General features: G+C 38.6%; 1 protein-coding gene across 1 annotated transcript in view; it reads left to right on the top strand.

Annotated features, from left to right (window-relative positions):
* LOC117878239 overlaps positions 1-16,462 on the top strand; it is a 28,278-nt gene extending 11,816 nt beyond the window's left edge. Inside the window, exons 9-12 of the mRNA XM_034772335.1 lie at positions 266-362; positions 11,822-11,920; positions 14,108-14,202; positions 14,358-16,462. Of these exons, the coding sequence (XP_034628226.1) occupies positions 266-362; positions 11,822-11,920; positions 14,108-14,202; positions 14,358-14,445 (379 nt within the window). The 3' untranslated portion in view covers positions 14,446-16,462. The remainder of the gene's footprint in view (positions 1-265; positions 363-11,821; positions 11,921-14,107; positions 14,203-14,357) is intronic.
* The last annotated feature ends 6,304 nt before the right edge of the window (positions 16,463-22,766 follow it).

The following is a 22,766-nucleotide window of genomic DNA, read 5'->3' on the forward strand; positions in this document are numbered from 1 at the left end:
ACTCATGTGATGTTTATTTGACACAAGTGAACAGACATTGGGCCAAAACCACAGTACAACCCCACTGTCTTCAATGGTGCAAATGTGGGCAGAATTTATCCCATTGTGGTGCCGGAACTGGCTATGTGAGCTCATAACTGGGTATACGGCAGTAAACTGAAACACACAATGCAATCAGAATTTTTGGAACCTCAGCAAAACATGGCTTTTGGCAGGTTGTAAACGTTTTATCATTTCTGCCTGCTTATTCCATGACAACTTCCAGACAACCAGAGTGTGAAAAGGATAAACGAGTCAAGATACTTGAGGAAATGTCATTTGAAAGAGCAGTTCAGCTCATCATGGAGCAGTTGGTTTTGGAGGTCAGTATTTTTGGATCATGTTGTGCCTTGCTCTCACCTATCTTATGTAAGCAAAGCAGCTTGTCTTTTAGTCAAGAATCTGCTTATTGAAGGGATCACCTTTGGTCCTGGGGATGGGGAGGGCTGAAGAGAGTTTAGTAGAAATCAGCATTAAACTTTCACAAAATATACAAAGCTCTCTTTCTGTTCTGAGACAGTATGTTTATTTTCCACTGCCATAAATGCATACACAAATAATTCCTTCTTAGTCTGACTCTTCTATTTTATTGGCCTGTATTTTTCCCCCTGTTTCTTAAATTTCCAGTTTTCATTACTGTGGTATCTGAAAGCCAAATACAGTAGTTAAACTGAAATTGATGTCTATTCTTTAACCCCTGGTTATTTTATAACTATTTTCACATTACCAAGTATATCACAAGCCTATAAACTAATCACTACAAAGGTCTTCTGCAAGGGTCTCTTGTATGCACCTCTATAGAAACATACAAAGGAGCAAAACCTTTAGTTTTGACTGTGTATATTCAGTATAAATCTATGTTTTTACACGCTAGCACATTAGGTAGGTCACTTTCATTAGTTACCTTTTTAACAAAAGCAGCAGCTGTTGCAGGTTCTGCAACTAGAAGAAAAGCAGTGAGGGCCAAATCCTGAACCCCACATTAAACTCAAGTGAAGGGGATTAAGGCAACAGGGTTCCATGGCAGTTGGGCTGGATGTAATCCTTGGATTCCGACCATTGAGGTGCAGGGATGGTACCTCTAAAAGTACATTGCATTAGCGTGTCTTCTTACAAGAACATCAATATTACATGTATTAATTCATTCCACCTCAGATCTGGGAGGTAGGTAAGTATTTGATAGATGGTGAAACTGGAGCAGGCAGAATAAATAACTTGCCCAGGGTCACAGAATGAGTTAGTGACAGACAGCAATAGAACCCAGAACTCCTATATTCCAGAACTATTTATTTTTAAACTATTTCTTTATTTAGAAAGTTTTAACAGGCTTAGAAATCCTAGTCACATAAATATTATAGAGAAGAGTGAACTTTTGTACAGAGAAACATTATACAGTAATATAATCATTGGATCTTCCTATTTCACAGTTTTACCATGTTAAACAGAGAGCATCTTTACACTGCCCACATCATTTCTAGTGATTTTATTAAATTACCAAGACCATGGACCTGATCTTGCTCCCACTGAAGCCAATGACAAACTTTCAATTGATTTCAGTGGGAGCAGCATTGAGTTCAAGACACTAACAAAAATGTGGGCTTCACCAAAATGCTGGTTTGGTTTAAAATATTAGAGAATCACAGGTTAACATGCAATTATAGTCAGAAAGGCAATTCTTTAGAAAATATTTTGGATTCTATATTTATTCTATCTCAATTATTTTCATGTCAAATTTTGCAGAGTTTAAAAGTCAAAAGATTATTTTTTCTTAAGTGCAAACTCAACCTTGGATCTTTTTTGTCTCTTGCAAATGAAACCTGACTGCAGACAATTCCTTGTTTATTCTAGTGATGACTTGATAATAGAATGAAAGCTATTAAACTAAACGATATCTTTTTAGATTCTCATTGTATCTCAGTTGAGTGCAGGCAAAATCAAATAGTTTTTCAAGGAAAATTGAGTGAGGGAAATAAAAGAGTGTCTTATTAGTATACGTAAGAGAAGTTTTAATCTCTGCAATGAAATAATTATGTTGGAAGCCTATAAGAAGATATAATATTTTGTGCCAGCACTTTCATTATAAACTCCTAAAATCAGAAGTATATAACCTGAACACAAACTAAAACGCTTTTGTTGAAACTTGCTATAGAAAGTCTCAACCAAGATTAAATGTTTAACAAACATTGGCAATGTCATCTAGTGGTTAGAGTAAGGAATTGGTAAAGCCCTACCAAATGTGCGGCCGTAAAAGTATACAAAAGAACACAGCATTTCTCAAACTTGGGATCACAACCCGAAAGGAGGTTGCAAGCCTATTGTAGGGGGGTTGCGGTATTGCCACCCTTACTTCTGCGCTGCCTTCAGAACTGGGTGCCTGGCTAGCAGCTGCCACTGTCTGGCTGCCCAGCTCTGAAGGCAGCACAGAAGTAAGGGCAGCTTGGTATGAACACATCCATGAAATTTGCTATTTATGCCATGACCAACCCACGAAAAATGTATGATTTCTCCAAGACTTAAGTAGACCTCTAGGAATTAGGAGTCGAGACTTCAGTTCTATTCCCAGAACTGAGACTGAGTTACTGTGTGCTATAAAGCTGATCACTTAAGTGCCTTGTGTCTCCATTTTCTATCTGTAAAATGAGAACCAAATGCTTAAGTGCCTTTGTAAAGTGCTTTGAGATCCTCAGATGAAAGGCTTTGTGTAAAGTGTCAAGTATTATTGTTATATCATCAAAATGTACTGGTGCTCTAGCAAAACAGAACCTCACTTGGTTTCCAATACCTGTACTGGCTCTGGAGTAGTAAGAACTTATTTTTGTCCATCAAGTAAGCAGCAAAGACACAGGGAACAATATACAGTATGTATTGAAGCATAAGCTTCCATGGGTGAATACCCACTTCGTCAGATGCGTCTGACAAAGTGGGTATTCACTCATGAAAGCTTATGCTCCAACACGTCTGTTAGTCTATAAGGTGCCACAGGACTTTTTGTTGCTTTTTACAGATCCAGACTAACACAGCTACCCCTCTGATACATAACATACAGTATGTTGATTATGAGACTATTCCTCTTACCAAGTTGGTTTTCAGGTCATAACTATATTTTACATAAAATAAAATAGTTTAATATAAATGTGTATATTGTTGAGAGGGACGTCTCATTTTTTAAAAAAGGTTAAAATTGCGGCTGACCTTTGTACAATCCAGGAAGGACACTGCAAAATGAATGAATAAATAAAAATAGTTATAAAAATTATTCAGTTTGCTTAAGTCTGAATGCTGTATTAGGAAGATTGCTGTTAGCAGTGATAGTTGAGATGATGTCAGTACATGCACCCTCTTATTTTATCATTAGTATATTTTTTCATACAATCCTAAATGTTGCTGTCCTACGAAAATACACAGCACCGTCATCTATGCTGTTGTAGCACCCATATTGCAAACACGGCCTCTGTTTGTTGGCAATTCTGTATATGTATCCTGGTTTTTCTGTCAGACACATCTTATGGCATGTACAGTAATAGCTTAATGCAGTATCTTGTTAAAAATAACTTTGTTTCATTCCAACGCACAAGCATTGCATTCACATACCATAGGTATTACCAGGTAATAACGTTTTGGCTTTTAAAATACTGTTTCTGAGTTTGTCATCCCACTCCAAAGCATGTAATTCTTCTGGATAAATATGTTTCTGATTTGTGATGGTATCCCTGGTGACAGTTGCTATAGTGCTTCCCAGGATTTCATTTCTGCTCATTCTTCAAAAGTAAATCTTTGGATATCTCTGTGGGAGGCTCTGAGTTCCACTAACCTCAGATTTTATTGACTTTACTATTCTGCCCCCACTCAGGAATAATCTTCCTATATATGTCATTATCATCTCTTTCATCTTGTTGCCATCTAGTTTATCCAAAATGCTTTTACCATAACAGTCTCTCTCTCTCCTGATCTAGGACCATATCACATGCCCGTTCAAATTCCTTTACTGGTCCCTGCTTGCTTTATCTCATGGTCAGGCTACTCTCCCTTAAAACACCATAAGGCCTTTCCAGTCAAGTCCCACCAAATACTGAATTTGAAATTTATTTAATCGATATTAAATAAAACATTTAAAAATACCAAGTAACCAGCAAAAAATGTGATATTAATTTCCTCAAGTGATCTGCTCTATGCCCCCTGCAAGACCAGTTCACCACTCACTGTGTATACAGATGGCAAGCAGGTGCTTGGGGCGGCCACTCCGGAGAGGGGCGGCAGGTCTAGCTATTCGGCGGCAATTTGGCGGACGGTCCCTCACTCCCGCTCGGAGCAAAGGACCTTCCGCCGAATTGCCACTGCAGATCGCGATCTCGGCTTTTTTTATTTTTTTTTTCTGGCTGCTTGGGGCGGCCAAAACCCTGGAGCCGGCCCTGTTCCCAACCCTCTTTACCTTTTCCTATTCAACAAGGTCTTTTCTAATTTTTGTTGTTGTGCTCTTGATCTAACTCCTGCAGCCCAATTGCTGATGGAACTACTGGTATAAGGTCTAACCACACAGAGCCAAGTCTGCCACACTTACTCATGTTGAGTATGAATAGTACCTTGCCCCATGACTTAGTCCCACTGAAATTAAAGTTGCAGAATCACTGCAACCATGGCAGAATCTGGCCCATAAGAGTTTGTAGGATCTCTAATCTATATAAAATGCCTATTACCAGCATTTTAGGGCCAGGACAGGATTCCTCTACTCACAGTGAATATACCATACTCCACAGAGTAGTCTTTTTATCTGAGTGTAATAGTCAATGCACCCCTGGTGCGCTATATAAATTATCCTCTTGTTCAGGGCAAGGTTTGAATATTTGAAGTGATTGAAAAAGAGACAAAAATTATTCCCATAATTTCACAACTGAATTTCTGAAACTGTTTAACCAAGAGCAAAGAACAAATCTACAGTACTATGAAAAAAGGGGCAGTGAAAGAACATTAAGGTTGGGATAGAAGTTAATGAAGATGAGGAAACTCTCAGTCATGGTTGGGCACAGCAGGAGAAGCCTATATGTGGAAAAGCTACGCAATAACAGTTTACAACTACTTTTGGGAAAGACACTGACTTTAGGCACAGCCCTGAGCAAGGGTGGTGCACAAATTGCACCACTTTAGGAGCAGCCCTGGGAGGCATTGTGCCTCAACTGATTCACTATATCTCCCCTGGTTCCTCCTTTCTCAAGGGAGGCAAGATGAAACAGCAGTGGGGTTTATTGCTGGTATCTATACCAGCATGCTTAGGTGTGTTGCCCAGCAACTACAGACATTGACTATTTCCCACCACCTCATCCACCTGCTTAAGTGGTGGATGGTGCTAGCTATCTGAATTGAGAGCCCCTGTCATTGTAATTTAAACTGAGACTATCTGTCAACCACTGCACCAAACAACTTTTCAGAACATTATTCAAAATATATATCAGTATAGAGGCAAAAAGGAATTGGGTAAAACTGTCTGTTTTAAAATTTTCTAGGAATGGGTATATTTTTAGGCTTGCAGACTAAAAATTAGAGACAGGCATATGCTAACTCCCTATTCTGAACCCCTGAAGCTTTATGGTCAGGGTGGTATGGGATTCAGGATCCAGATGTGAATCTTGAGGCATTGGCCTACCTAGATGAAAAAAAATGGAAACCAAGCAATCAGGCGCATGTTTATCAATAAGTTTCTGCCTAGGTTACAGTTTGAATCAAAAGGGAAAACATTGTGTTAGCAATCCTTTCCTAATTAAACCACTCCGTGTTTAGTTTATTTCAAGCCAAAATAGAACTTCTTGCATAACTGGCTTCTTCTTTTATTTTGTATTTCTACCTCAATATAAACTCCTGTCATCCAAGAGGAAATTTCCAGAGAAGCTAAAGTCAACATTTATAAACATATTGTAGCAGATTTATTTTAAGACCAATTATATAATGTGTGTCTCTTGGAAACACCCAATAAAGATTTATAAATACTTTAAAAGAGGTTTTAAGTGCTAATGAAATAAATGGACCCGGGGCACTAGAAAGAGCCAGACATGGTACAGACAGGCGCCATGTAACCTTCCTCACATAGTTCTACCAATGCTCCTAAAACCTGACCTGCAACAACTCTTCTTTTCCAGTGATAGGACTCATGTGATTCAAGATCACCAGGGAGATTGTTTGCAACCTACACACCAGCTTTGAAATGTCTAGATTCCAAGCATGGTCCAAGCAGTGAGTGAGGAAGATTATTACATTAGCTGCAACATTTTTGATACACTGGAGGGGTGCGGTAGATAGGGCAAGTAAAGATAAAGGAAAGGATACAGAGACAAGAGCACAATGTACGGACAGGCTAGGTGGCTGTTAAAGATGACTGTTAAGGCTGGTATTCTGGAGTGAGAACAGAAAGATTAGAATATGATGATAGGAGCAGTTGAAGAGAAAGACCGTCTAATTTGTGCTACAATTTCACTAACTATCAAGGCAGCAGATGGCAGGGTTAAAAAATAGATGGCAAAATCAGTTCATTGACAAAAGTGATCAAATGGCAATAATCAACGTATAAAGTGGTTAAACACAATACAAGATAAATGACAGATCTGTCATATGGAGGAGGATCAGTTAATATGGCAGAATCAGTTACACAGCAAGAAATAATCAGATTCAAGATCAGTCAGTCAGCTGATAAAGGTCTCACTTAGATGCTAAAGTCTGTCAAATGAAAAATCAGTCAGCTATATCTCTAAATCAGGTAAGTGGCAAATGTAAGGGCAGAATTATTTACGTATCTATCAAATCAATAAATCGGTCAAATGGTAAAATCCTTTTAACTGCTCAGGTTGTTGCTCACTTCCAGAATCATCACAAAATATTTATTGTGAGACACAACACAGCAATTTTTGTGGTTTTACAGCCACTCACTCATGTGTAGTAGTGTTCATTTGTTTTTTAAATGCTATGTAACAACTCAAATGGGAACCAAGTCCCAGACCCTCAAAAGCATCTAGGTACTAAATCCCCACTGAAATCAATGGGAATTAGGTGCTTAAATACCTTTGAGGATCTGGGGCCAAAGGACTGGCACTTGGCTTTGCAAGACCCTCAACTAAACCATGTGCATGAAGCTCAGATGGATTCCTCTACCCAATACATCTGAGGATTGGGTGAGAGTTTCCCAGCAGAGCAGGTTGGGGATGTAGATATTGCTATTTTGTTGTGTCAGAGAGAGGGGGAAAAGGATTTGAGTTCCAGTGCTCCTGAAAAAGAAGCCTGAGTATATGACAGCACAACTGTCTGGACTAATCTTTTGAGAGAGAGAGAGAGCTTCTTTGTAGAAACCCTTCTCTCTTTGACTTCTGTTGTTATTGTTAATGGAATTGTACATTCTTTTGAAGATGAAATAATTTTAGTCTTCCTGTTTTTTCCTTCTTTACCTCCCTGTTGCATTCACAATGTAAGTTAATTAAAAGCATATTTGAGTCGATAAAAGCTCTTTTATGTAACATGTTAAAAAGAAACATCCAGTATAGCCTAAGTAATTTAAAGTTGGAGAAACTGAGGGTTGTGTATTTGTCTTTCCTAGTGTTGCAAAGTTTCACTATTAATGTGGCTGGTTTTAAATGACTATCAAGGTATCCTGATAGCATAAATTTCACCCAGTGTTTTAAATTCTCTCTTTAAGAAAGAGCCATTTGTCTTTTGGCCTCTGCTCCCATTGAAATTCACTTTTTTCCACGTGATAGCAGACAGTTGGGTTTTTTTGAGCTACTGGTATTTTTCTCTTAAAATCCTTGGTACAGCAGGGGTTCCACAGCTTCACTGTTCTTGGGATTCTTCCCCATCCAAGTCTGTTCTGAATTGTTTCTTTTGAACTTCTGTGTGTAGCCCGATTATATTGTCTGTGTTGAAAGTAGTTATCCTTGCTGATCTTATCTTAAACCATTTAACATTTTCATATACTTCAATTAAATCCTCCTTGAAACCCAGCCCTTTACATTCTTTCTCTAGGTGGTATAAATGAAAGGTCTTTCATTTACCCGCCTTGCTCCTTCCCTCTAATCCAGACTATCCTTCTTGGTATGTTTTCCACTGGAATGTGTTGGGTTTTATTAAACAAGGTCAGCAATACTTTTGTTGTTGTTTTCAGTTTAATGTGGTTTTGCAAGAATAATAAGTTTTGCCTTTTCACAGAGTTTAGAAAGAAAGTTTTAACTGTTTTGACCTGGCAGCAAGGAAGCACTGTTGTTCTGATACCTTATTTTAACTAACCTAGAAGACAAATAGTTTCTGTTTCAAAACCCCAAATGTATACTGCCCCAGAAGGGAGTTGGTGCTTTATTAGAGACAGATGGAAATTTCATTGGAAAGTCTGCAGGTCAAACCTTTTTGATAAATAACAAAGAGTTAGAATCAGAAATTAAATGAGGAATGGCTCTATGGGGAAAGTAATTCACTTCCAGAGAGTTGTGTTTAATTTAGAGATGGGCTCAAGGGACAAAATTCTGATTCAAGCCCAGATTTAAAATACCCCCCAGTTTGAGATGTTCGGATTGGTGTGATGGTGCAATCCAATGTCAACATAAGAGGGCATTTTAAAATTCAGATCCTTGCCTCTACTAGAGCTATGCCAATTTACACCAGCAGCAGAGAATCTGGTCGAAGAAGCCAATTGACCTACGCCCGTTTACATCAGCTGAAGAGCTGAGCCCAACAAAGTTAATAAAGCTGCACTGATGAACAGCAGCTGAGGATCTAGCCCATTTTGGCTCAGAGAAAGAAAATCAAAAACCCTCAAAAAATAATGAAAAAGGGGAGTATCCTAAGTTGCTTCAGTGTGCAAAACTCCCAGTGACTCCAGTACTGCATCTCAGGAGCAGACCTATGACCAATCAAAATCTTGCTCTAGTTGTGCTGGGAAATGATAATACCTGTTTTTCCCATTTACTACTTGAACCCTTATTTTATATTTGTTCTTAAACCAGTGGACAAGATCAGGAGACATTGCAATTAAAAACTAAAATAAGTGCATTAGAAATTCATTGATATTTGCTTTTTTTCTTGTAACAAGTACTGAACAATTATGGTTTTTTTTTTAAATAAGAAAGAAAGATTAAAGCTTCACCTGGAATCAGAAGCAGAACATTTCTCGGAGTTCAGAGTTCAATCAAGGTCAGAGCTACAGTGAGTCGGAAGGGGAAAATGACTGCCCTCTGCATACACATGCAGAAGCCACACTTCCTGCTAAAGCCATTATCTGATCAGAGATTACTAAATTATTAACCAACTCAATCATAGGAAGGAGATTGTTAAAAGCTGTGAATGCTACTTTGTGGATGGCAAAGTTGAGGCAGTCATTATAAAGGTAGGACTTTGTACTGAGGATCAAATTTCATAAAAGCCTAGCTGGCACTTGCTAACAAGAGACCAATAGCCTAACCAGGCTATTTCTAACTATTGATTTGTGTCCTAAAAGCCTAAATTCTGGCCAAGGCTCCTTCAGATGTCCCAACACCTTTCATATCTGCGCACATACTATAATGGATTAACCATCCATCAGGATGTTCTCCACTGATACTTCATGTCCTTAGATTGCCTGCTTCCTGCCATCCATCCCCACCCTTCACCTGTAAATATACTGCATCACTCTCTTCCATTCTTCAGATTAAAATGGGCAATTTTTAGCCCGCAAAAGTATGTTTTTAAGAGTTAATTTAGTTCTATCTATTCAGAAGAAGTTACTTACCAGCCAGGTGGTTCTTTGAGAATCACCTCTGTGCATGCACATTTGCAGGCGACATTGCTAGGGGGCAACTCATAGCAGTGGGAATTCACACAGGCCCCCAAAGAACACCTGTTCTCTTCTTATACTATGTCCTTATGTCACTGTGGATCCCCACAGAAATGGCAGAATGCGAAATCAGCCACCAACCTAGATTTTTAGCAGGGTTAGAGCTGGTCAGAACATAGAATTTCCAACATTTCAAATTTTGCTCTCATTTCAAATTCGAACAAAAACAAAAAAAAATTCCTGTGAAATGAAAATATGTTAAAGATTAGTTTTTGGTCAATTGGCATGTTTTGTTTTAATAATAATCTAAACTTTTTGTTCCTCTTTTGACTTTTGAAAATAATTTTAAATTGTTTTTAAATTAAAAAAAATGTTTTTAAAAGTTGTTTTGAAATGAGAAATCAAAATGTTCCATATGAAAAATGTCAAACCAGAATGTTTCAGCATTATTAAAAACACTTTGCTTTGATTTTTTTTTTCAAAAGGAAATTTATGTGAAATAGCCGTGTTTCCACAAACATTTCAATTTGGACAAAATGGCATTTTCTGATGTCAGAAAATTTCCAAGCAGCTCTAAGAATGATATTGATGATGGGCTATGACTGGTGTGCACCTATTCCATTTTTTTGTATTCAGGTGACATGGACGTCTGTACACTCCACTTTATATGGAGAGATGACTGGCATAAAGAGGCTCCCAAGAGGCTAAGCCTGCCACACCATTACTTGATTTTTCTGTTTCTAAGTGTCTGTTTTGTAGGCAGTTCTTGCCTAAGTTTACCAACAGGCCAAACTATTTCACTGTTCCAGAATGAGACCTTCTAGGGGAAAGCACACACTTCCCACCCTCTTTAAAGTGGTGGCTGCCATGCAGAGTGTCCAGCTAGAATGTCAGTATGGGTGATCAGAATGAGAAGAAAAACAATCCACATACCATGCAGCACTTTGTAACAGGTTTAATTCATGCTGGGTGATTAATACTGTCTGGGGATTAGACCCGTCACACACAACTTGACAATTTTGTTTTGTTTTATGCCTGGAAATTTTTAGAATAAATGACATTCCACCTCACCCTCTGCTCCCCTTTCAGCACTATTCTGTCAAACAGCTTTCAAGTGGTTTATTTTAGACTTCTAGGAACATTTTGTAGAGTTGAAAGGCATTTTGTAACATACTGTATAAACAAAGAAATTTCTCAAAAAAGATCTACAAGAGGTATATTCCAAATAATTTCATTCAAGTTTTTATTGCTTGGTATTGTTAAAAAAGTATGTTTTAGATTAAAGGGTACATTGAGAAAAATTAGATAAACTAGCAAATATAATAGCAAAAATTAAGGCCCCAATTCAGCTAAGCATTTGAGTGCATGTTAACTTTAAGTATCTAAATAGTTCCACTGAGATCCATAGGAATTTTGCTGGAGTACAGACTTCAAGATTAGACATCTTTGTAAACTTAAAATTTCATAAAAATCCAGCTGTTTGGGGGTTAAGAAAAAGAAATATACATGTTAATCCCAATCTCATCCTTCTTTCTTATACAGTGAAACCTCTACAAGTCATCATGGTTATTAGGCACTCTTCTGTTTTAGTTGACCGCATCAGCGTATCCCAAATTTTTCTGCGTACAATTTTGTTTCACATCTAATAGAAGGACATCTCCTTTAAGCACATTTTAGTCTGAGTAGTTGTTTAAGACAGGTTTCATTGTATTTTGTGTTCATAGGTAGCTGGACTAGGGACTTGTTCATGAAAGTTTTAAAAAACGATAGTTAAATGAGTCTTTTGTTGTATTTTAAAAAGGGGGGTTGTGTGTGTGTGTGTGTAAAACTGTTTTATAAATAAAGCTGTTATAAATGAAAAAAAAAAAGTGGCCCAGACCCTCAGCTTCATCCAAAGAATGCACAGAGCAATTTAAGAGAAGGATGAGGAGCAATGGTGGCTTCTGCAAGACTTTCATTAGACACGTCATTTAAAGACTAGTAATTAAGAGTATTGTGTTCCAGGTAACATTTGAGATGGCAAAGCAGCTGGGTCAGGAGACATTCACTGACAAGAGCCCAACGTGGACTTTAGGTTTTGACATAATCTTCAGAGCCACAGAAGTAAGCAATGAAGATCAGAAGTAAATGTACTTCATAGAATACAATATGTCGTGTTTTATGTTATGGCATGTATATAATACTAGCACTGTTCACTTTTTCTAGAGAATGTATGTACCATATCTTAGGTATTTCTAGATGATATCTAGAATTCACTCATATAACTTTACTTTTTCAAAGAGTTGTAGAAGCTTTACATAAACAGCACTTTTTGGGTTGGGGGGGAAGGGTAAAGGGAAATATGTTTTATTGAAACTGTACAGTGGTGTATATGACTGACAATTCAGGATACAGTCAGATATAGTGTATCAAGCTATTTTATTCTGAAGAATTAACTTTTTGTGGTAAGTGGCCTCAGGCATCAATCTTAGTCTTATCGTGAACTGTCTTTTCAATTAATATTACCTAATGGACCCCGGATCCTTGAGGCAGTGACTAGAGGCACTAGACAGTGTTCAGTCTGGTCAAAGTTTGTTCTTTTAATCCTTCATTACAGCTCTCATTCCATCCTACAACGAAGCTTTATGGGGCCTGATTGCTAGGTCACAAGATTAGCTTTTAGAAACCACTGTATTGTACATACCTGTCTTCCTGGTAATTTGGGAGACTTGAATTAATATTATGAGTTACATTATTATTCTGACTACTTGTAGCTGCCAAAAATAGGCATAATTTTACCATCCTATACCCCCCAAAAAGTGAGTATGTTTTTGTACTTTCTACTACACCCTGGTTCTCAGGTGACTTCATATGCCTGGATATCCATTCCCTCACACCATGTGTAGGACTTTGCCAGACCTGTTGTCCCTGTCATATTCTATATGATCTGATGGTAGAAGTGCCCTCCATCTGCTCATCAAAGTCTATCATTTGCCTTCGGTACTTTCCTGTACTGAGCCATGAAGCACAGAATGAAATGTCCCAGCTGTAGGAAATGCTCATTTGAGAATTAACAGATAATGGGAAGCTACCACTGGAAAGGAAAACAAAGCTGCATTTTTCACCCCACTCCTTGATTTTGTGCAGACCTGGATAGATGAACTGTTAGAGAAGAACTTTAATCCCGCCCATACATTTCTTTCACTCTGCTTTCAGCGACCACCATGCTGTGTTTTTCCTATGCCATTTAAAAATGCGTCTTTGGCAGTTTGTCAGAGACAGTCCATGTGTTCTAGAAAGCTGCTGCTGTGTTTTTCACAAGGGTAGTAAACAGTTGTGTAAAAGCAGGTTCTTGGACACATAATGTTACATGAAGAATATAAAATGGGGCCCACTCTGCTGAGCACTGCCAACTTGAGCATTGGCCAACACGCATCCCAGATTCATTCAATCACAAAGACCTTCACATCAGAATTGCAAAAAAGGGTCAGTTCTCTCTCTCTCTCTGTTTATTCATCTCTGAGTGAATGAGTGTTTCATGTATGAAACTCTCCACACTTTGAGAACGGTATGTCTGCAAGGCAAAAGTATAATTATCCGTGAGGTAGGTAGACTAAGGTAAACGCCAGCTCCAGGTGCTCTGCTTTTGTGCTTATATTGGTGTGTGCTGGGAATGAATGAGTCTCTGTTTAAATGTTGCAACCCGGGTGTCATGTTCTGGTTTTCTCTTTCATAATTAATTCCATGTTAAGCTGTTCCCCATCTCTCTATCATTACTAAATTAGCTGCCTCCAGTGCTGTCTTTGATGCTACTGGTCCCTGGGAGGTAATCTGGATTCTGCTTCCCTTCCCCGACCCTCCCTCCTACCCCATATGTTGAGCTTATCACCTTACTGATGCTCAGAATTGCTTGCATCCCCACAGAGAGCCCTATGATTATTCATTCTAATTTATACATTTTTCTGAAATGGTTCTTAAATTAAATCTTATTACTTTATCCAAAAAACAAGATCTGATTTTTATATGCCCTCTTTTTTATAGTTTGGAAATTTGAAACCCCATCTGCATAACAGAACTGTTCAAATAACTATTTTAGATTTTAAAAAAATTAAATAGGAAGAAATCAAATATGCAAAAGGAAAATTAGTGGAACTTTTATAATAAAGGTTGATAATGCATAAGAAATAAATACAGTCCTATCCAAAGTGTAAGTGATTAATTTGAGAATAATTTTGGAACACTAGAATGACTAACCTTCATGGTTGTAAATGTGAAAGGATGGGCAATAAGCAGTGTTATTTTTCTCATTAGGAAGCAAGTAACACCAAGAAACAGAGAGAGAAAAATCAAGATGATGTTCAAACCCATTTTATCCTACAACAAATCAAAGTCCGAGATCACCACAGGTACACAGCAATGTAAAATGAGGGGAAAAAAATGGTTATTACAGGGCATTCATAGGTAATGCCTATGAATTTCCATGGTGAGAATTAGTATTTTGCTTTGGCATGTGAAGAGAATCCACTAACATACACATTTTGTTTTCCTCCTTAATTAATAGGAAAGAAATGTGGAAACACACACTGGAGGAGCATACTAAGGATGCAAATGTGCAGAGAATTGGCTATATTGATGGTGGGTTGGCATAACTTTAACACGTTTATCTATAATGGCCCAATTCTACTCCCATTGAAGTCAGTAAGTATTTTCCTTTGCCTTTACTGGGAATAGGATCATGCCATAAATTAATTAGTTAATGCCAAAATGCTATCTTAAAGACAGTAATTTCATATTAAATACATATGAACATTCAGTGGTATCCAAAATATTGCCTGAAGCATCTAAATAATCTTTAAAAGTCATTCATATACCTACATTAAATTTATTCTATTATTCATTTTCATTCATGACTCAGAGCTTGATGGAAGGATCTTTCAAAAATCGTATGGGGACAGGCTTGCTTCGTAGCAGTCCGCACAGACGCAAGATTGATTCTACCTTACTAACCAGCTATCTGTTCCCCCCACATTATGTGTGCATTCCAAACCCTGGCCCAGATCCTGCAAACACTTATGCATGTGCTTAATTTTGCTCACAAGCAGTTCTGTTAATTTCAGTAGGACTACACACACAGACACATAACGTTACTCATAGGCTTAAGTGTTTACAGTAATGGGCCTTTTTCTCTCTCTAAGAAAAATAAACTGGACCATGCTCTCTTACTACAATGGATGCATTAGGATGTTTTATAACTGATGTAAAGACAATGCACTGGCCAGGAGATTTCTAGACAACTGTAAAATATTTAGTCTTTTTTTTTTTTTTTTGGAGTCCAGACATTTCCTGTGCTTCAACCCAAAGCATAAACCAAGGTACAGTGAATGATTTCCAGACAAATAGCAAAAGTAAACTTCCAGTGAAAAGCAACAGAAAACTGGCCTAACTAAAGTAACAGATACAGGAAATGAACACATTTTCTTTACATACAAAGGTAGCAGAATCTTCATAAGCCAAAGAAGAGGACTCGTTAGAAACTTCTGGGCCAAACAGGTAATTCATTTACTAGGTTCCAGCTATAGTAGTTAAATTAAAATCTGCAAGACAGAGATTTTCAAACTAGAGTGCTCTGGTGTAGAAGATCCTGCTGTTGGTGCAACACAGCATTAGGTATTTCAGAAACCTCTCACCTGGGGATGATTTGAGGAAAGCTGCCAACTCCTATGGGCTCGAAGGTGGGAAATGCAGACAGTCCAATATTAGAACGAGGCCCATGTAAATGACGTCTGAATAGTGGCTCCCTGTTGTCATGGTGTTTTTTTTCAGGTCATTGATGGACAAAGTGCGCTGTGCTGGGTTCAAACTTGGTGTTAAGCATCTATTTGAGTCAGCTATCTGAATCCTATGGCAGTGCACCTAGTTGCTTAGTCATATGAAAAAATACACCTATCTGATCCCTACTTCCTTTCCTCATAGGAGATTCAGTCCTGCAGTTTTGTCATTGAAATCAATGGGAGCAGAACTGGACCTGGAGCAGTAGGCATTATAAAGGCAGCATTTCCTAACAGTTACTGCATGATGCATCTGACATACCTCAGTTTTTCAACAGGGAGCCACTATTCAGACCTCATAGAACAGGAAATGGTAACTGTGCTGTGTCTTTTGTGAGACATGTTTTTAACGGTGACTGCTGAATGGTGCACAGTATCCCTGTACATATGCTTTTAACAACTATTAAACTTCTTGATGACAACATTCATAGATCCAGTCCATAGTTTTGCTTCCGTGTTATGCAAAGGGCCAGAATGTAATTTATTGCGATATCAGCACTTGATGGGGAAGGTGACTATGCTACCATGGAGGCAGCTTTATCCCACTTTCCATGCTAGGTGTCCCTTTCACAAACCAACCTGATGGGACCCAGGAGTAGTTAAATTAAAATCTGCAACAAAAGGCTTAAAAGCTAAAGTACAATGCATTCCCGTTTTATTGTAAGAGGACACTTTTACAGGCAGCCAGGCAGACTCGTATCAGCCTCCTTCCTGACACTGCAGAGTGGTAAGGTCTGCTGTTAGCAGTGATATTATCATCAACCGGTGGGACCAGGAGAGAGGCATGTTTCAGTTCAACCCCATTTCTACTATATTAATTCAAAAATACATATCTTAAGTCAAGACGTCTTTGGACTGACCAAACATTAGTAGACTTGGTTAGTTCTGCAGCTGTGAACACTATGTAAGTGCATCATTTCAGAGAAATCCTTCAGCTTTAATCTACAACAGATGTTGTGGCAAGAGAGGCCATGTCAGTCCAGTCTAAAAACATGAATAAAAAAGTAATTATTTCCCTCTGTACATTTTGCATTTTGCAATTTCATTTCATTTGAAATTTTTTACTGTATTTATTGGTTGTCTCCCTTAATGTCTAGTATGGGGTCCCCAGTGATCGTGGTCATTGAAGCATTTTTTCCCATTGCTAATGGATCTGTGCCTCAAGGAAATGCGGTGGCGACTAGTGGTGGTTGGGATTTGAAGAATTACCCTCTTCTTTCATCATGTGGGTGGAGGAAAAACAGTGGCATTTGCAATGGAAACATACCATTGCTGTTCAACTAGTGCTTTGTTAAGCAAGACAGCAAAAGCATCTGGTTCTCCAGAGACCACTGTTGTTCAAACCCTGGAAAATGGTGCTGATTGAGAAGCTTATAAGATAGAGAGGAATGAAGTCAAATTACAAAGAGAAGCAACAGAAAAGCAAAATATGACATCAAGTAGTAATTAGGTAAGGCCAACTACAAACATACAAACCAACCTTAATCATGAATAGTCCATAATAGTGCAACCTAAACTGAATATTGGGAACTCTTTCCTGTCAGTGAGATCTGTTAGTCTGTGGAAGACTCAAGGGGAGTGATTATGTTAGACATTTAAATCCAGGCTAGCCAAAGTAATAGAAAATATATTGTAGGATATAATCCTGGAGTGGTAAAGGTTGGATTGAATACCTGGAGCAGGCCTGTTTCATCTCTAATACCTTTGAACCATGCCAAGTGTACCTAAGGAGACTATAATTTCATTGAGGGATTCTGATGACATTTATGATGCACCAATGTACTCAAGAGAGTCCTCTTCTAGGCTTGTTACTGCCTAGTTTTGATTACGTACAGTACATACTGCAATGTGAAGGGTAGACCTTGGTGAAGAGAAGAAAAGAGCCAGGTATCAAAGTCAGGATGAAAGAGAATGGGGAGATGTCAGCTAGGTGGCGGTAGTTAGCAACATGGAGGGAGAGGGGAGAACCATGTGTAATGAAACATTGTTCCAGACAGTCCTCATTTGTTCTTCTCTTTGGAAGCGGCATGAGTGGAAGCCACGGCAAGGAGTGTGTGAGGAGAGGCACCAGGAGAGAGAACAGCTCAAAGGCAGTGCCAGAGAAGGAGCCAGGTTTCAGTGAGCCCCTAGCAATGGAGAACAGAGGAGATGGAGGACCTGGATGCTAGAAATGGGATAAGCATTCCAGAGGGATCAGGAGAAAGGGAGGGACAAGGCTGGTAAAGAAAGGCAAGGGCTGGAGGGAGGGTGAAAGGCTATGTTGGAGAAGGTTGAGAGAGATGATGGAGGGAGGGCTGGGGTGGAGGTGGGATGCGGATCTGTGGGGAAGTAAGGGAATGAAAAAGAGAGGGAGAGAGAACAGGTGATAAAGGTGGTGAGACCAGTATAAAAGAGGGTCCTGTGGCACCTTTGAGACTAACAGAAGTACTGGGAGCATAAGCTTTCGTGGGTAAGAACCTCACTTCTTCAGATGCAAGTAATGGAAATCTCCAGAGGCAGGTATATATCAGTGTGGAGATAACGAGGTTAGTTCAATCAGGGAGGGTGAGGTGCTCTGCTAGCAGTTGAGGTGTGAACACCAAGGGAGGAGAAACTGTTTCTGTAGTTGGATAGCCATTCACAGTCTTTGTTTAATCCTGATCTGATGGTGTCAAATTTGCAAATGAACTGGAGCTCAGCAGTTTCTCTTTGGAGTCTGGTCCTGAAGTTTTTTTGCTGTAAGATGGCAACCTTTACATCTGCTATTGTGTGGCCAGGGAGGTTGAAGTGTTCTCCTACAGGTTTTTGTATATTGCCATTCCTGATATCTGACTTGTGTCCATTTATCCTCTTGCGTAGTGACTGTCCAGTTTGGTCAATGTACATAGCAGAGGGGCATTGCTGGCATATGATGGCATATATAACATTGATGGACGTGCAGGTGAATGAGCCGGTGATGTTGTAGCTTCAGCTCAATTCACCTGCACGTCCGACTCATTCACCTGCACGTCCACCAATGTTATATATGCCATCATATGCCAGCAATGCCCCTCTGCTATGTACATTGGCCAAACTGGACAGTCACTACGCAAGAGGATAAATGGACACAAGTCAGATATCAGGAATGGCAATATACAAAAACCTGTAGGAGAACACTTCAACCTCCCTGGCCACACAATAGCAGATGTAAAGGTTGCCATCTTACAGCAAAAAAACTTCAGGACCAGACTCCAAAGAGAAACTGCTGAGCTCCAGTTCATTTGCAAATTTGACACCATCAGATCAGGATTAAACAAAGACTGTGAATGGCTATCCAACTACAGAAACAGTTTCTCCTCCCTTGGTGTTCACACCTCAACTGCTAGCAGAGCACCTCACCCTCCCTGATTGAACTAACCTCGTTATCTCCACACTGATATATACCTGCCTCTGGAGATTTCCATTACTTGCATCTGAAGAAGTGAGGTTCTTACCCACGAAAGCTTATGCTCCCAGTACTTCTGTTAGTCTCAAAGGTGCCACAGGACCCTCTGTTGCTTTTTACAGATTCAGACTAACACGGCTACCCCTCTGATACTTGACAGTATAAAAGAGAGGCTAAAAGAAGTGAAGCTGGAAAAGAAAACACTAAAACCCAGAATTGGTACAGTGAGAATCAAGGGTGAGTATTTGCAGGTTATGGTTAGTAACAGAAAATCAATTAACAAGTCTAGTTTTAAGAGCTTTGGGAAAGGATCATGTCTATGTGTTTATACAATGCATAGCACAACGGGGCACTTGGGCACTACTATAATAGAAATACATCACTAATCAGATAAGGAGTCAAATTAAGGGGTAAATACATGTTTGAGGACAAATCCTACTGTCACATTCTCTCTCAGCTTAGAATAAATTTCATCTCAGTATAAATATTTAGCTTGAAAGTGTCCTTGTGGTCCGTGTTGTTCATTGCAGATTTTCTAGAGTATTATTGTTTATAACGCTGGGATATCTGCAAAAAATTAAAACATTGCTCATTTCCACACTCAGATACTTATTTGAATCAAAGTGGAAAATCCTTAGCATTGAACAGGAACATGAGGGTTGTCATGTTGTAATAGACAAGACACTGTTTATCTAGTCTGGCTTGCCTCTAGTTGTGGCCATACTTAACATTTAAAGGGAAAGTGAACCTGAATCATACATCTGTTCAGCTGAGCAGCAAAAAATTCCAGCAAGGAGGGAAGGCTCCTCTCTGACCTCAGCTATAGGAATGCAATATGTGTTTGATTTTATAATAGCTACACACACTTTATGAATTACAAGGAAGCCATTATCAGTGAGAATCAAAAAACATGAAGTTCATCTACAAGAAAATGGAATCTTTTCTACTTTCTACACAAGATTTTAATTCTAGATTTAATTCTTTGTATTGCCATTTACCCTTAACGCTTATATGTATTGGGTGCATAGTATGTAGAGTATGGGACAGTATAATGGAGGCTATAGTTCTGAATGTCAATGTATATGAGATACAGCATGATGTCTATGCAAAATTCAAATGGAGGATATCAAGAATTGAGGTTGCTCGGATACTGTAAGTCTGAATTTTTAAATTTTCTAACCTTTGGGCTTTTAAAAAAAACAAACAATCTTAATGTAGGATTTTCTGGTTTCCCCAATAACTATTTCATGGAAATGACCATGTTCAACTAAGAAAAAATAGTGGGCCAAATTATTCTCCAGTGCTATTCGTATAGCTATGGTTACACCAAGGATGAATTTAGTACTTAAGTTCTTCTTACAAACTTGCCAGTTTAACTCCAACCTAAATCTTGTCTGGAAATATTTTCTAGTTAGCTGCCCTTTTAGTAAAAACCTATCAATGCCCCAAGTTTGACCCATTTAAACATCTGTTTGCAATTGCAAATTCAATGCAATTTTAATGTTTTTTTCCCAAAAAAACCCAAACGAGTCAGAGCTATTTTTTCTTCCTGGTTAGTGCCTGCAGCCTTGCAGTTGTGACAAGCCCCAAATATTTCCTTCTGGGAGGGCGGGGGGTCGGGAAGGAAATCACCCAAACCTATATTAGCTATGGGGGAAAATAGCACCACAAAAGGAGAAGACTTGAATTTCTCTTTATTTTCAAGGTATGACGCACAGACTTAGGCCCTGGTCCTTCAAGCTGATTTATGCTGGCAGACTCCTGCTCCCACAAGGAGCAGGATCAAGGCCTTAGTACAGCATGAAACATGCACTGTCTCCTAGACTATATTTACTGGCCACAGATTGTCTTCTCTGCTTCTGCTGTTACCGCTTTCATATAGTCCTTAAAGATACAACTTTATCCATGTTTATAACCTTAAAAAATTCTGTAATTATCTCCCTTTCCTCATACACAATACCTTTTCATGCCACTGTTATGTCACCAGTAACTGCTGTATGTATGTAGTATATTGTAACTTCAACTGCAGTGCTACTTTAAGGATTTCTTAGATTATCACAAAGGCATAGCCAACCAGATGCTGTTGATTCAGCAAAGATGATAACATTATAGAAGCCCTGTTCTGAACTCCTCACTCAGACAGCTCTTCCATTGAAATCAGATAGTGAAAGCTATCTGAGTAAATACAGAATAAGGAATGTTGAACAACTATCAAGTGCAGCAGACGTGAAGTTTGAGGACAGAGTATTTACCAACAGGATGTCCTAAAATTTGCTATGATATTATTTTTTTGTTTTTAGAGTCTGGTAGAAACATTGGAACAAATAATGTTAGTCAAAAGAGTTAGACAATGGAGTGAGCAGTAATTTCGGAGAAAAATGAAGATGGAATTTAAAGCAAATTTTTTCTTTTCTTTGGGAACAATCATGATTTCTACAAGATTATGAGGTCAGATAAACAGCAAAGTGAAAAATCACAAGAGAATTGGCCAGTGATTCAAGGAGCACTGAGGATGTGCATTAGAAGGTAACACTCAGATATGAATCAAGAGCTCTAATCGTTAACTATTTAGTGTTGTCATCATTTTAAAAATGTAAAACATATTTCCAAGTGGATTCACTGTTTCATGTAGACAGTGTGGATGGGCTTTTCAAAAAGGCTAAACACTCACCTTACTGACTGCAACAGGAGCAGAGTCTGGTCAATGCTGAACGCTTTTGAAAGTCCCACTCTATGTGTTTATAAAGCAGAAGTGGGAGAGGAAGAATTGTCTAGTGATTAGAGCAGGGCACTAAGAACCAGAAGTCCTGGGTTTGAGTCTTGGCTTTGCCACTAAATCAGCGTGTGACCTTGGGCAAGACACTTAACCTCTCAGTGCCACAGTAGAACTGTGTACTATAATACTTGCCTACATGACAGGTGTGTCTGTAAAGTGCATTGAACTATTTGCTATAAGAGCAAAAAGTTGTATAGAGGGTTTTTGAACGATGAACTGAAATTATTGTACTACTTAATAAACAATTTTACTTTTTCTTTAGCACTGTTTTGTGTTTACAGTAGGGATTTTTTGTTTATTAAAAATGCTATAGTTCACTACTACAAATACTACAAATATTTATTAAATGCTATAGTTCACTACTACAAATATGTACTCCCTTTTGTCCAAAACAGTCTGAAACTGATCCCATTGCCATTGTCTTCAATGGGAAGAAGATTAGACCCTTTACTGTCACAGTGACAGGTTTCAGAGTAGCAGCCGTGTTAGTCTGTATCCACAAAAAGAACAGGAGTACTTGTGGCACCTTAGAGACTAACAAATCTATTAGAGCATAAGCTTTCGTGGGCTACAGCCCACTTCTTCGGATGCATAGAATGGAACATATATTGAGGATATATATATACACACATACAGAGAGCATGAACAGGTGGGAGTTGTCTTACCAACTCTGAGAGGCCAATTAAGTAAGTGAAAAAAAACTTTTGAAGTGATAGTCAAGCTAGCCCAGTACAGACAGTTTGATAAGAAGTGTGAGAATACTTACAAGGGGAGATAGATTCAATGTTTGTAATGGCTCAGCCATTCCCAGTCCTTATTCAATCCTAAATTGATTGTATCTAGTTTGCATATCAATTCCCGCTCAGCAGTCTCTCATTGGAGTCTGTTTTTGAAGTTTTTCTGTTGTAAGATAGCCACCCGCGGGTCTGTCATTGAATGACCAGACAGGTTAAAGTGTTCTCC

The sequence above is a fragment of the Trachemys scripta genome, chromosome 5, assembly GCF_013100865.1.
Source record: "Trachemys scripta elegans isolate TJP31775 chromosome 5, CAS_Tse_1.0, whole genome shotgun sequence".
Lineage (NCBI taxonomy): Eukaryota > Metazoa > Chordata > Testudines > Emydidae > Trachemys > Trachemys scripta.